Genomic DNA, 14,507 nt, shown 5'->3' with positions numbered 1-14,507 from the left:
ATCTACACAAATGTGGCGCTAAGTGTCTGATGAATATATAAATGAATGAATGATGGTGACATCGAGAAAGATGGAGAAAAAATGGCAAGTGTGTAAGAGAGAAAGTAAAAGTTGGAGGAGGGCAGAGAAAGAAAAATAAATTCTGGTCCCCAGAATTAAGATTTTGAATGTAGCAAAAAAAAAAAAAAAAAAAGAAAGAAAGAAAAAAGAAAAATAAGCTACAGTGATAAAAGTTTAAGATTAATAAAACCCAAACAAGTAATCCTTAAGTTCAATTTTAGATAAACGTCAAATGAGTACCTCTGTCAATTTTTTACGACTATATTTTTTAGAGATGTATCCTTGACCAAGAAGAGTAGAACCCCTTCTTAGTTTATAAAATCATCCTACATTAAAGTGAAGCCTTTATGAGAACACCATAGCCAAAAAGAGGGCAAAAGAAGATGGAACATCTTAGTGTATGTCACTGAGAGCATCCAACTTAAAAGGGCCCTTCCTGTCCTCAGCCCAAGGATGTAGCATCATGGGACTAAAACAATACAATGTTTTTAGTGATGCTTTAGAATGTGACTTAAGGCTTGTCTCTTTCTCATTTCTTTCAAATACTCTTCTCCTAACTGTGGCTGCCTAGCTGTTTCTCTCCTTTTTATTCTCTCCCTTTTTTTCCTCCCCGTCACCACTATCTCCTTCTCATTATTATTAACTGGCAAATGTAAGAGAAAAGCAGATTTGTCCAATATTTTTAAAATTACTGAATAAAGTCTGGAATAAAATCTGTATTTCAGTTTTTAATCAGATGATACTATTTTTGCATAACTCTTTCAGAAAACAATATTATCAAACCAGTTTTTAAAAATTAAATTGCTGGTTAGTTATATGTGGACTTCTGTATTTTTTTCATTTCCTGGGGTCAGACTGAAAAAGTTCCTTAACTTGATTTTAGCTGATCTTTAAATTGGGCTGTCTTGCAAGAGGCCCTGTGAGCTGACTCACAATTCTTCTCAAAAATTGGTATTTGACAAACATAAATCTGGTGCAGTAACACTGTATGCCAATCAGGTTTCTACAATCTTCTAGCCAGTTATTCTCATTTTAGCAATTAAACATGACTTCATGGAGAATGAAGTAACTAACAACGCCAGCCTCCAAATGAGAGGTATGTGAAGAGTTAATTTCCCTCACATAGTTGGATCAGGAACAGGTGTGGTTGGCATAAGTGAATGTAGGAACAGAAGGAAGACAGCAGCTGATTAAATAATGCCACCTAAGGAAGAGCCAAGCACAACCTCTGAGAATGGTAAAACAACCGGAGAACTCCTACCCGTCTTTGTACTCCTCACTCCAAGCACACAGTAGGCATTCTCACACATGCTTTAAAAACTGAACTAGTACAAATCAAATGCAATACCTTGATTCCCGAATTCCTGTGGGACATCTGGATTTTCAATTATCTAGTAAGGGAGATACACACACAATTAGGAGATTCAGGCAAGAAAAATCCTGACTCTTCAACAATGGGAAAATTCTAGAAAACAAAATGGCTTCCTCAGTGCCCTGAGCTCAGCTACCTTGCCTGAACACACCCTCCATCCACCAACTCTTGAGAGTGTTTCATTATTCATGGTGTTTATGGGAAAGATTATGATGTCTGGAACTAAGCTTATCAGTTCCCCAAATAATTCATTCGAGAGTGTCCGTGCAAACGTGAACACTTGCCAGAAGTTTAAACCCCGTGCTGCACTTAAACTTCCACGATTCCAGGATGCTGGGCTGACTTGGGGCAATGCCTGGCTAAAGAGGTTAGTTAATTTTGCACAGAAAACAACTTATTCCAAGGCTACAGCTGACACTGTGCATGGTCCCTGCTAAATACAGACTCTTGACCATAAGAAGAATTAGGTTCCTGGACTTCAAGATACAGGTCCAAAGATAACCACTGGTCAGAAGCTCCATCTTCGTATTTGATGGTGAGCATATTAACTGCATCTAGCCAGCTGCTCTGGGCTAGGCACATCTAGAACTATGAGGACAAAGACAGAACTGTGAGGGAAGGGAAATTGGAAGAAAAAGACGTTTACAAATAATCAGACTTACTTCCCATTGCAGGGATAACTCAGCGACTACTGAGCTGAGACTAGAAGGTGGTGCTTTATTCTTCCTACCTCTTTGCACCAGGATAATAAGGAGGTATTTTCATGCCAATTAATTACCAGACATGTAACTCATCCCACGGTGATTTAATTTTTAAACTTGTTACAGGCACATGTATCTACTATTCTCTATTCATTAATTTGCAAGTCAGCTGTTTCCACAGCAACTTTTGTGAAATGTTATGTCAGTATCTACAGCTGAGAATGGCTAAAGTCAAGTTGAGAACAACACTTCACGGAGGAAACACATCTGAGTTGTATTTAAGGGTAGGAGAATCCAATCCCTCCAAACTTCAGCCCCAAATATTAAAATGTAGCAACTTTACTTTTTGAAATTAGTAACTTACAACTTAACAATAGCTTGGGTTACCTAAAATAATTTGATGATAAAGCTGGATAATATGTAGGATTTGTGATGATACAAAATCAAAATTATCATCTGTCCTGGGTGTGCAGCTGGGGATAAACATCAGGCTGAAGATATACATCCTGCTAATGATTTTGGCATTCTACATTATTTATTTTATTTCCACTGCATTTCACCTTCCTGATTTTGAGGGGATGTCCTTCCAGTTGATAACTGAAATGAGTGACTGAGGTAAGTATCTCAATCAAATGAGGTTTAAGCTAGCTTTAGGGCACTACCAGGAAAAATGTGAGCCACAGACACACCTATAGCTGTCTGCACCTGTGGCTGTTTTTCTGAAAAGGTTTTCAGGAGGTTTCTACATTTTCTTAAAGGAGGGAGAAAGGCATGTAGGAAGAAGGGCAGGTAGGCAGTAACATGCTTGTGAGATTTTACTTAGTACCCAGCAAATCTAAATTTTACATAAAGTGAATGTTTGAAGAAAAAAACTGGAGTAAAGGAAGAATCAATTATGCAGATATCTCTGGGTAGATAGAGGAATGATGGATCTTGTCTTTATTCTGCACCTGGGAAGATGGGCTTGTAATCGACATTAGCAGTGTGGAATCAAACAGACTTTAGTTTCAGGAGCTAGATTTAGATTTCGGACCTAAACTAACAATAGGCATGTCCTTGTTTATGGGAGGCCAGCAAATATTATACTTATGAGTGATCTGTTCGGGCAGTCATCTGGATATGCCTGAGGCCTCTTCTTACCCTTCTGCAGCAGTCTTGCTACTGCAGAACGCTAGTGGTAGCAATTCATTTGGAAGAGGGTGTTGCATGACTCACCTCCAGGCTTAACCTTCTCTTGGCATAAGGAATGTGGGGGTCCTGAGATTTTAAAAATTTTCTTTTACACAGTGATAGGCTGTGCTAGAAAATATACACATCTTCCCCAGGTAATGCTCAGCGTTCCCCAGGGAAGTATGTGGCTTCTTTAAAACAAACCTCTCCATTCCCACAGACTGCTCCACTTTAAGAGCTTTAAAAAAATAACCTAATTCTTACGTGGCAAAACTTATGACGCCCTCCACTGGACATCACAAATGCTTCAAATGTCAGCATCCTGAGAACTATGTTTTCCGGGACATGGAATCACATTTCCAGGGACCACATAAGTAACAGAAAGGAAGTAACAGGAAACACCAATTTTCCACCTAATTTGAGATCTTGCCTCCGGTTGGGGTGAGTCCAGATGGTCGGTGATGAGCAGGACCAGAAAGCTGATTAGCCACATAATACACCGGACAGAGATTGAGAGCCTCTACAGTATCACCTGGACCTCCATAACTACACCTTTGCCATCTTATAGAAGAGCAATATGAGCTAAAATGCTGGGGTATTTGACTTGAAACCTAATACTCTCCTACTTAAAAATTTTAAAATAAGATTAAATAAATTCATATAATTGAAAGCACTTTGATACAAAGTTTGATTTAAATGTTTCATTTAAAAATATTAAGATATTATTAATATAGTGTTTGATCATGTTGTCATTTAGTATGGATGAATTATGAGTGTATAATCTTAACATCTTAGATTTGTGCCCAGTAAAAACACTTTTTCTCTCAATATGTTTTACATTTATTTTAATTTCTTTTAAATTAAATATTCCCATACCACCTACATTCAAAATCCTACTACAAATAAAATTGTTTTTAGCAAGGGGTAAGCTAAAGTAATAAAAATATCTCAAGTTAAAACAATTTTTAATAGAAATGAGGCTTTGGATATAGCAAACAGAAAAGAAAAAAAATCAATATTTATTTTTTTGGATCAGTGTTGTTTTCAACACTGGCTGCTAGAGCACATATTAACTGAGAAGTCGCCCTGGCGGTCAGCTAGGAGACCAGGGGTTTAATTCTGGCTCCTTCATTGATAAGCTCATTAATTTTAGATTTCAGTTTCATCTTTCTGAGCTTCATCTTCCCATCTATAAAATGAGGAGCAAAGAATTTGACTAGATCATCTCTAAGGTTCCCTTCAACTCCGTAATTTTCTAAAAATTAGAAAATAATTGAAATTAAAAATAATTACAAATAGTTGAAGTTAAATAAGAAATCCTATTTTTTATAAAATTAATTTCTGAGATATCTGGGACTGTAACTGAGATTTTCTATTTGAACAAATAACTAATGTCATTCAGAACATTCCTTACAGATTTCAAAAGGATTTTAATCTAAATCATTAGAGGCAGATTTTAAAACAACACAAAACACCAAGTTTGAAGAGGAATCATCCTCTCATTAACATTCCCAGAAGATAATATATACAAGAAACCAATTACACTTACATTTTCCCCTGGAACACTCATTTTAGACAATCTGTTCAAGTTCAGAGCAAAAAGCTCTAGTGGGCTTTGATGACAGAGAGAAAAACCAGCTCAATTTCACCCTGAAGGCCCCAGCAGATGAGGGAGGCCTCCTGCCACCTTTTAGTTAACAAAGGGAAACACATCCAACCTCAAAACATGTCATAAACTCTACTCATTTTTCTTAATTTCAGATTTACTTCCAATATGTGTTAATGCATCACAATATTTCTAATAAACATTTTCAATAAGAGAGGTTTGAAAACAATGATTTTTTTTTTTTTTTGATACGGAGTTTTGCTCTTGTTACCCAGGCTGGAGTGCAATGGCGCGAACTCGGCTCACCGCAACCTCCGTCTCCTGGGTTCAGGCAATTCTCCTGCCTCAGCCTCCTAAGTAGCTGGGATTACAGGCACGCGCCACCATGCCCAGCTAATTTTTTGTATTTTTAGTAGAGACGGGGTTTCACCATGTTGACCAGGATGGTCTCGATCTCTCGTGATCCACCCGCCTCGGCCTCCCAAAGTGCTGGGATTACAGGCTCGAGCCACTGCACCCGGCCAAAACAATGATTTAAAAAATTTCAAAACCATGACTTAAAAAATTACAAAAATTGTAAGGAAAAGCAGTTCTTGAAGCTTTGGGGTGAAACAAGAAAACATCTAAATAGCTTAATTTATACAAACAAATGTTCTTTTAAGACAAGCAAGCCCTTCCTACTGTTTTCAGTAGGCAGGCAGCCCTGGCAGGAGGAGCCCCAGGAAGGTGATGAACGTGGGAGTATCACAGACTCACCGTATTCTCCTGCCTCTGCCGTAACTGTAAAGTCAAGTCACTCAGCATTTGACTGAGAGTTGCCCGCACAGCAGTGTTTATGCTACGCTGGTGACAGCTGCTTATGTATGTCTCAATGCACACCTGGTAAAGAAATAAGACAGCAATACACATGCTCTGCAGGTATCAGCTCATTAGCAACATTCTTTGGGATTAACCGGAGAGGATATCAAATCCCTCTTAAACAGAAAGTCAGCCTGATTTAGGACTAGTTATTACTAAATGTAACTAAATATATTTTAAATTCCTGGAAATTTGTTTTTAAGCATATAGGAAAAGTAGTATTTCCCTAAGGATTACCACTCTTACAACCTGTTCCTTTCAGCGTCATAGGAGAATGAAAATTAGTGATTTTTAGATGTGCCAAATAATTATATCTAGAACCAACTCAGATGGCTGGAAATTAATCACAAAAAGCTCCCTTTGTGGTAAGATAGAACAGAATTTATTAACTCCTAGGTTATGAAGTGTGTGGAAAGGGTTAGCAAAACCCTTTCTCCTGCTCTATGAATGAGTTTGACCTTGGGTCAAACGTCTAGCTGTGTTCTTCTGGAAATTTCATAAAGGTAGAACATCAGCTGTGTTACTAGGTAGCATGGCTTATGGCAAAAATGTTTCCAAATTACTATGCTGCATCTGAATTGAGATAACGGTGAACAGACTGTAAATGCCTGGTGGGCTTCCCTAGGGGTACTGACTCTTCTAATTGATCACATCCTCTGATGGAACTCTGCAAACTCTGCTAATAGAGTTGTTTCAGAAATACTGGTCCTGTGTGGAATATGGGGCTTCTAGACCAAGGTGACTGCACTCACCGAGATGGCTCTCATCTCCCTGCACCTATGCTATCATTTGAGAGCTGGAGCTTCTTCCCTAGGCAGCTTTGAGGACCCTGGGAATAACAATGCCTAACACTATCCTGCTATGTTTCGGGTCCTGTGTCCTGCAAAGTGAATGTAAAACCAAGGGTGGCCTATCTGGATCTTGCAAGTCTCAATGCCTAGTTGAGCCTCAAAAGACTTGATGGTGGCTACTACATGGAGAAATCTCAACTAGAAAAAAAAAATCTTTCATTTGATAATATGATGCTATAAGTCATGACTTTTCAGATTTTTAAAATTTATTATACTTTAAGTGCTGGGGTACATGTGCAGAACGTGCAGGTTTGTTACAAAGGTATACATGTGCCATGGTGGTTTGCTGCATCCATCACCCCGTCATCTACATTAGGTATTTCTCTTAATGCTATATTTTATTGCCTGTAATTCTTCTGGAAGCCACAGGGATAGACATGAAAATGCATGCTTTAAATGTGCCTACCTTTTTTTCCCTCTCTATAAGGCCTTCAATTTTACAAAACATATTTAGACACACAAAAACAAAAAAAAGTATATAATTTCCTAAATTATTTTTTCTAGGAATAACTCTAAGATTATTTATAATGAAAATATAGGGTTCTCACCTACATGACAAATTTAATTTAATGACTGACAACTGAGACGGGCAAGAGACTAAATTTTAATCTTTGTTGCTGCTTCTGCTTAAGCTGAGTTTTCTCCAGGCCTCATGTTATTTTTTTCTTTCTGCCATGCCTATGTTTACCTAGCAGAATTAACTAGGTAAACACACATTTTTTTAAGTTTACTTTATCTCTTATTAGTATTTCAAAGGAGCATTTGAAACCGAAAAACTATATTTGAAAAAAAAAAAAAAAAAAGGCAGTCTTCTCAACCTGGACAAAACCCAACAACCCCCAAACCTGCATTTGAAAGTTGGCCTAGATTAATTCATTTCATAGTTAAGAAGCAAAAGCAAGTTATAAAGTGTTTGTTTTTCATAAAAGTAATTAGGGCATGTGACTTTTAATTCATTTTCTCAAATTATCATGGATACAGCGGATTTGAAGATATAGTAATTTATGCACGCTTAGAAAAAAAGATATTTCAGGCCAGATGTGGTGACTCACACCTGTAATCCTAACACTTTGGGAGGCTGAGGTGGCTGGATGGCTTGAGCCCAAGAGTTTGAGATCTGCCTGGGTGCAATGTGGCAAAACCCCATCTCTACAAAAAAAACAAAAATTGGCCAGACATTGGGGTGCATGCCTATAGTCCGAGCTCCAGGCAAGGGAGGATCACCTGAGCCTGGGAAGGTAGAAGCTGCAATGAGCTATGATACCATGCCTCTCCAGTCTGGGTGACAGAGACCATACCTACCCCCCTGAAATATTTCTACTTTTGTATGTGATGAAATGGTTTTAAAACTTCGAAAATCATCTAAATGAGTGCAGTGATTCACTTTGATGAAGCCAAACTCACCTTCATGTATCATTTGTATTTCATAATTTAACAGTTTTCTTTAAATCTTACATTTCCTCAGAAATCTTTTTAACTGTAGATCTCTAAGCTCTGACATTTTAAACTTTGGGGGGAATTTTAAGCCTTAAAAGCATTACAGATGAAAGAGGAGCTATTTTGAGAGCTGTATTACACACTTAATATAAACTCTCTTGAATACTAAGAGACATAAAACTATGAAATCTGTTAAAAAAATTTAGACTCATGAAAGAAAGTGCACACATGAGGAATTGGATTTTCGATAATGCAGTGCTGTAAACAGACAAGAACTTTCCAAATATCAAAGTTTTTGTTTTTTAATTTTAATGCCAGCACTGTTTTTAGTGTTTGGTTGCTAATACTTTAGGTATTAACACTGGTCATGACTTAATGCAGGAAACATTTTATTCAGGAAAAAGGTAAGCATGTTTACTCAGCTAAAAAAAGTATTAATTTAAGAAGCTCATTTGGCTAAAGTTGGGAGTACAAAGACTGAAGGCTATCCCATTAAATATAACAATTACCATGTATTTGATGACATGGCTCTCTTTAGGTACCCAGAAAGAAATGCTTTCTCAGCTATCCTGATATCTTCTAAAGCAAAGTTTCTTAAACTTCCTGTAATACTAATATATTGGTAAACTATTAAGATTCATAGAACTAGCTAGAGTTTCCATTTTTTAAACCTGTTCATTGTATTCCAGACCAACTATTTTTACTGTTTTTTTTCTACTTCAGAGCAGTATTAAATGAGCACACTGAATCAGAGCAGCTAAGAGAAAACCAAGTCCAAAGGCAGGCTGAATTTCTGGGAAAGAGCTAATCAGTTTCTTCTTTTATTCTGCCCATTATTGGTTGTACCTGCCCATGCTTTTTGATTTCATAATGCAGAATCAACACGGGGAAAGCCTAAGTCCTGCCCCTCTGCCAGAGGCTCAAAGGGCCAAGGCAGATACCTTGTGAAAAGCCCTACAGGCACCTGATCACAAGGAACACACAAAGATGCAGGGCAGTGATGAGGTTATAAGGGACGCTTGGTTTATTTCACTGATTTGTAGACATCCAGCTTCATAACATGCTAAACAGAACTGAGAGCAAACACAAATGGTTAATGATGCAAAACAACCCCAAAAGTAGAAGGAAAAAGAATAAGAAAACACAAGTCTGCAGGCCATACATAAGCAATAAAAGCATTACATCATCGAGTAAGCAGACTGACAGATAACAGTACTAGGTTAAACTCAGGAAGGAATCACTAACATATTTAATATTAAGCTGCACAGTGAAACATAGCGTGCGCGCACACGCGCACACACATGCGCGCGCAATATATATTGTTCAAAGGGATCACAAATATTAAAGAAGATGCCACAATAAAAATGTGCTTAGCTTTGTAAAATACTTATGACCTTCACTTTGTTGAACTGGGCAATTACCTTATCTTTTCCATTTGAATGGAGTTGTTGGCACTGCTTTGTTAAAATCATGCCTAATACTGAGTAATAAGTTCCATAAAGAGAAGACCTAGTATATTTCCAATTGAAAAACTTTTATAGGGATGAAAAATAATTATGGTGATTAAAAATAGAAAGGATCAGAGATTAAGCTATAAACAAGCAGAGGGAATGTCTACATAGGGAAGACCATAAATCCTTCTTGAACACATTAGAACCAGAGAAAATCTTGGCTATCACTAGAAGTCTAAGCCCCACGATTAATCATGCTGACAACTCAGTTGCCAGGCTATTTCCTGTTCTTTCCTTCCCAAGACAGATGAATAAGTGGGTATGTGGCAAGAGGCATCTTATAAAATTGGTCCTGCTGATGCAAACATACATATATACACGGGGTGAACTGAAGTTGTTTTATTATTTCTAGGAAACAGCTATATAAGTAAGTCAGATCACCACATTAGACAGGGAAGCTTGCTGGTTTTCCTTTTGGATATAAACTCAAAAGTAAATTCTAAAAGTGCCAGGCATACCCAGAGAAATCTGACTGTGACTTGCCTCTTTCTCCTTTATTGTCTTCATGGCTTACATTGGCATATTAAAATGGCTTAAGACACCTTAACCCCTCCATTCCTGCGCCTTCCCAGATGCCATCTACTTGGTCTACAGAAGGTCTGCTGTGACACTCTGTCCTATGAACTAGTCCAAAATGAAGTAGAGACACTGGTCTGTGTGTCTTCTAACTCCAAACAACTTCAAGAGCCAAGCAAGTGAGAGGTTTAAGGGAAATGTGGAAATTCCTTGCCAAAGAAGCACTAGCTTGCTCAAAGCCCATCTAGCAGTAACTAGCTAAAGACCAGACTCCTCAGAGGAGTCAAACCAGAATCCATAGAGATTGGCACACAGGAAAGAAAAGGTTTCAGGAAGGAAAAGTCAAACTCCTTGAAATGCGACTTCCTCACTCTAGTGGTCTCAACTGGCTGGAGGTCTTGGTCCTGTTTCCTTTGCTAGTTTTCTTGCCAGGAGGTGGGGTTACTCCTCTCACTCTTACAGAGAACCTAACAAGATGCTTCCAAGATAAAACAGATTAGGGTATTTGTGTATTTTTCTGTGGGATTATATCTGAGACTCTCTGTTTTTTAGTTGTAGAACATTTTATTTTAGGTATGTCTCAGAAACAATGCTACCATATCAGAGTAAAAAAAGTATCACTGAACATTTCAAAAGTTATAAACCAGCCCAATCTCAAAAATACTTTAGTGACAACTAGAACTGTTAAATTAGAATCGTTGGTGGCCGGTGTTGAGCTTCAATGTTTCTCAAGCTCCCCAGGGCAGCAAGTGAAACTATTACTAACTTCTAGCCCTCCAATGTGTTATACAGAATGCTCAGAGAAGATACACTATCAATATGGAAAGATATCCAAAAAAGTGGCATATTCCCAACGGTCACTTGAATCCATGGTCACAAAAAAATAAAATGAATCAACACTTGAGCTTTGTATATAAAAACACCATAGAACAATTATTTAACTAAATGCCTTGGTAAAGGTCCAAGGGTATAAGTCTCCTAAGAACGTCAGTCGGTTGCCAATATTATTATGGCAAGATTCTACTAACATTCTCTAAGACTGAGGGGAGCCAGGAAGCAATATAGCAGAGTGATTCACAGCACATGTTTGCAATATTAAAAGTCTGGATTTGAGTATCTAGCTGTAGAAACTTGAGCAAGCACATGAACTACACTTTGCTTGGGTTCTTTATTAAGTTGTGGCAGAGATTAAAAGAGAAGACACGTAAAATACTACTTATTGCTATGCCTTAGGGACTCAATGGCTAGTAGCTATTATTATTAACCAGTATACTGGAATGGAGGGCTGGCTGGCTGGCATGAATAATGATTAAAAAAAAGGTGTTTTTCATACCCTGAAAGTATGCATCTTAGAGAAAAAAATGGTATTTGAGAAAGATTTTGCTTGACCCTGATAGCATGCTACAGAATCAAAGACTAAAAGTTTCCATGAGTCAATAAAAACAAACCAGCAAACATGCATTTATGAACAAGGCTTTCTGCCTTTGAGAAATCCCACAGCGAAGCCTTGAGCAGGTATAAAAGCCTTTCCAGTGGAACACCATCAACCATCTTCATGACTGTAGCTCCACCTTTTCTTTTACTTCAAGACCTCGGAAATTTCTACTCTCACAGCTTTTTCCTACATGAAGGTAACTTTCCTCGGAAAACTCAATGTATCTGCTACTCTGGGCATAGTATTAAGAGAAATCTTGGGCTCAGCTTTCAATGAATGAAGAGAAGGGCTATGTATCCATATGGAGTTTTAGTAATGATTATTCATGGAATTGGGCAGAAAGTGCTTGTTGGCTATTTCACAGTTGCCCATTTTTAAATCTGGTAATATTTCGTATGCTTCCTCTGTCACAGAGGATGCTGTTCTAAAAACCTTTCATTATTGCAGCTTAATTAAGCAAGCTAAATTTAGATACACAAATGAAAGCTGCCCTCTTATTTACATTTTGAGAGTTTAATGATCCTTTTATAGTTTCAGTACCTTGGAGATATAGCCTCATTTTTTCATACTTAAGTACACATCCCACTTCCTGATCAGCAGGTTTCAGGGTAAACACGATTCATGAGTAACAGTCAATGTATACAAGAGTAAGCAGGAAGAGAACATCTAGATTCCTTCTTAACATTTCCACAGACGTTTTAAATGGTTTATTTTAAGATGCTTTTATAAACTGCTTCCCTGTTTCAAAAGTGGCAATGGCAGACATTTCACATTTACCATGTGGCTGGACTTGCACTAAAAGCTTTTTATGTGGATTGTATTTTTCTGTCTCATTAGCACACCACCCTATGAGCAAGGGTCACTTATTTCATCTACAGAGAGCAAACACGAGGTCGGCACAGGTATCCCAGGCAACACCACTGTGAAGTGTAGAGCCAGATTTCACATGTAAGCAGTGGGACTTTGGAGCCCACTTTTTTCTCCCACCAAGCTCAAATGCCTTTATCATTATATTCCTCTTTGGTTATGATCTGTTGTTGTTTTTCCTTTCCTGGTTTTGGAAGAGGCCACAGTATTTAGTTGTTGCATCCTATCTGGATGGGCCTGCTGAGTCTTTTTATTGTGGCTTCCAGATACTCTCAGTGAACATCCTTCACTCATGCCAAACTTGGTGGTGTGTGCCTATTATTCAGGAATTATATTTTCAATCATTCTCTCATTCAAAAACCAGTTCTCGTGAGGTTGATACTAACAACCTCGAGAGAAACTATTCCTATCCAGGGGTAGCGCTGAGGTCCCTCGCAGCCCTCTCCTCCTGAAGATCCTCTGCTCCTTGTCTTCCTCTCCCCCCAGTTCCGTTGGCAGGGGCAGTAGCTTGGCACCTCCCCTTTCTTCCTTCAGATGGCAAAGGGCTAACAAGCCTCTTACACACCAATCCTGCTTCTTCCTATTCTCAGAAACAACACTATCTTTTGAAAAGTGAATCTGCAAACAATGAAAGCACTCACGGGGCTCTTAAAATTCAATTAAAGGCCAGGCCAGGTGGCTCGCGCCTGCAATCCCAGCACTTTGGGAGGCTGAACCAGGTGACTCACAAGGTCAAGAGATTGAGACCATCCTGGCCAACATGGTGAAACACTGTCTCTACTATAATACAAAAATTAGCTGGGCATGGTGGCGTGCACCTGCAGTTCCAGCTACTCAGGAGACTACTAAAATACAAAAATTAGCTGGGCGTGGTGGTGTGCACCTGTAGTCCCAGCTACTTGGGAGGCTGAGGCAGGAGAATCACTTGAACCCGGCAGGTGGAGGTTGCAGTGAGCCGAGATCACGCCACTGCACTCCAGCCTGGCAACAGAGTGAGACTCTATCTCAAAAAAAAAAAAAAATTCAATTGAAAGCAAACACTGATAATTATTTGATTACATTACTTGTAAAGAGTATATATATAAATGTGTTAAAGGGAAGTGTTCTTTCCATCTATATCAATACATATTTTAAAAGTGACTTGTATTGTAATGAGAGGTCAGCTGATTGGCTGCTGCTTTCTCTTTTGACAGTCACATAAAAATTTTCTATATGCTCAAAAATAATTTTCTCTTAATTGTAACTCTTTAATACCACATGATACCATAAAAAGCACATGTATCTGCTAATGTAAGTACTCTCCATGAGTGCTGATAATTAGCCTTTTTCTCCTTCATTTCAGAACTCAGAAAATCGTTCCTTTTTGTCATTTGAATGTATACTCTTATCAGAGCATACAAATCCTGAAGATATTCTTTTCACGAAATGGAAGGGAAATTATTCTAAGTATATTAAAGTTCAGCTTTGATATGATAATGTTTCTAAAAGCCAAAGGCATATGCCAGACATTCAAGAAGCCAAGTTTTCTGTTGGACACATTCTTGGGAGTGCTGGAAGGCACATATTACTCTGGGCTGCAATACCTATTGGGAAAGAGAAGCCTTTATCATTACAAAAGGCATTCATCAGGGTTTTGAAGGGGAGGGGATTTAATCTATAAACATCTCTCTAAATCTCCTACTTAATTTCTTAAAAACTATTCTTTAAAATCAAACGCTTTTCAATGAATCTTAGGCAAATTAGACCGAGAAGGCAATACGCCCGGGTAGAGCAGGGTAAGGGGAACCAGTACTGTTATTCCCACAATTAAGGCCTCAAGCAAAGCAAATGCAAACACGCAGGGCTCTGAGCCACAGGGCGTTACAAGCAAGGATGGCACGCCACACAGCATGCTTCCCACAGATCCAGTTCTTAGCAGAAATTCCCCATGGTAGTAATCACAGAAGGGTTCACTCCAGTGCTGGGGCTTACTTCCACCCCAGTATTTATCCCAGTTAGAGGTAAAGCAGCTGTGAACAGGACACAGGCAGTACTCACCTCAGCGATCTTCAGCACAGCACTCCCATTCAGATCAAATGTCGGCGTGTAGGTGATGCACAGTAAAACCTGTAACAAGGTGCGAG

At 38.5% G+C, this 14,507-nt stretch overlaps 1 protein-coding gene across 4 annotated transcripts in view; it reads right to left on the bottom strand.

Annotated features, from left to right (window-relative positions):
* Nucleotides 1-14,507, bottom strand: part of ARFGEF3 (ARFGEF family member 3) — a 182,280-nt gene that overhangs the window by 99,145 nt on the left and 68,628 nt on the right. For 3 of the 4 annotated variants that reach the window (XM_035296841.3, XM_035296844.3, XM_035296842.3), the window contains 3 exons: nt 14,422-14,490; nt 5,666-5,788; nt 1,409-1,451 (listed from right to left, as the gene is read on the bottom strand). In XM_035296841.3, coding sequence (XP_035152732.2) covers nt 1,409-1,451; nt 5,666-5,788; nt 14,422-14,490 — 235 coding nt within the window. The remainder of the gene's footprint in view (nt 1-1,408; nt 1,452-5,665; nt 5,789-14,421; nt 14,491-14,507) is intronic. The other variant, XM_078370168.1, reaches the window with a different exon arrangement.

Source organism: Callithrix jacchus, chromosome 4 (assembly GCF_049354715.1).
Source record: "Callithrix jacchus isolate 240 chromosome 4, calJac240_pri, whole genome shotgun sequence".
Classification (NCBI taxonomy): Eukaryota; Metazoa; Chordata; class Mammalia; order Primates; family Cebidae; genus Callithrix; species Callithrix jacchus.
Note: the sequence above shows the minus strand (reverse complement) of the source record. Positions and strands in the feature narration are given on the sequence as shown.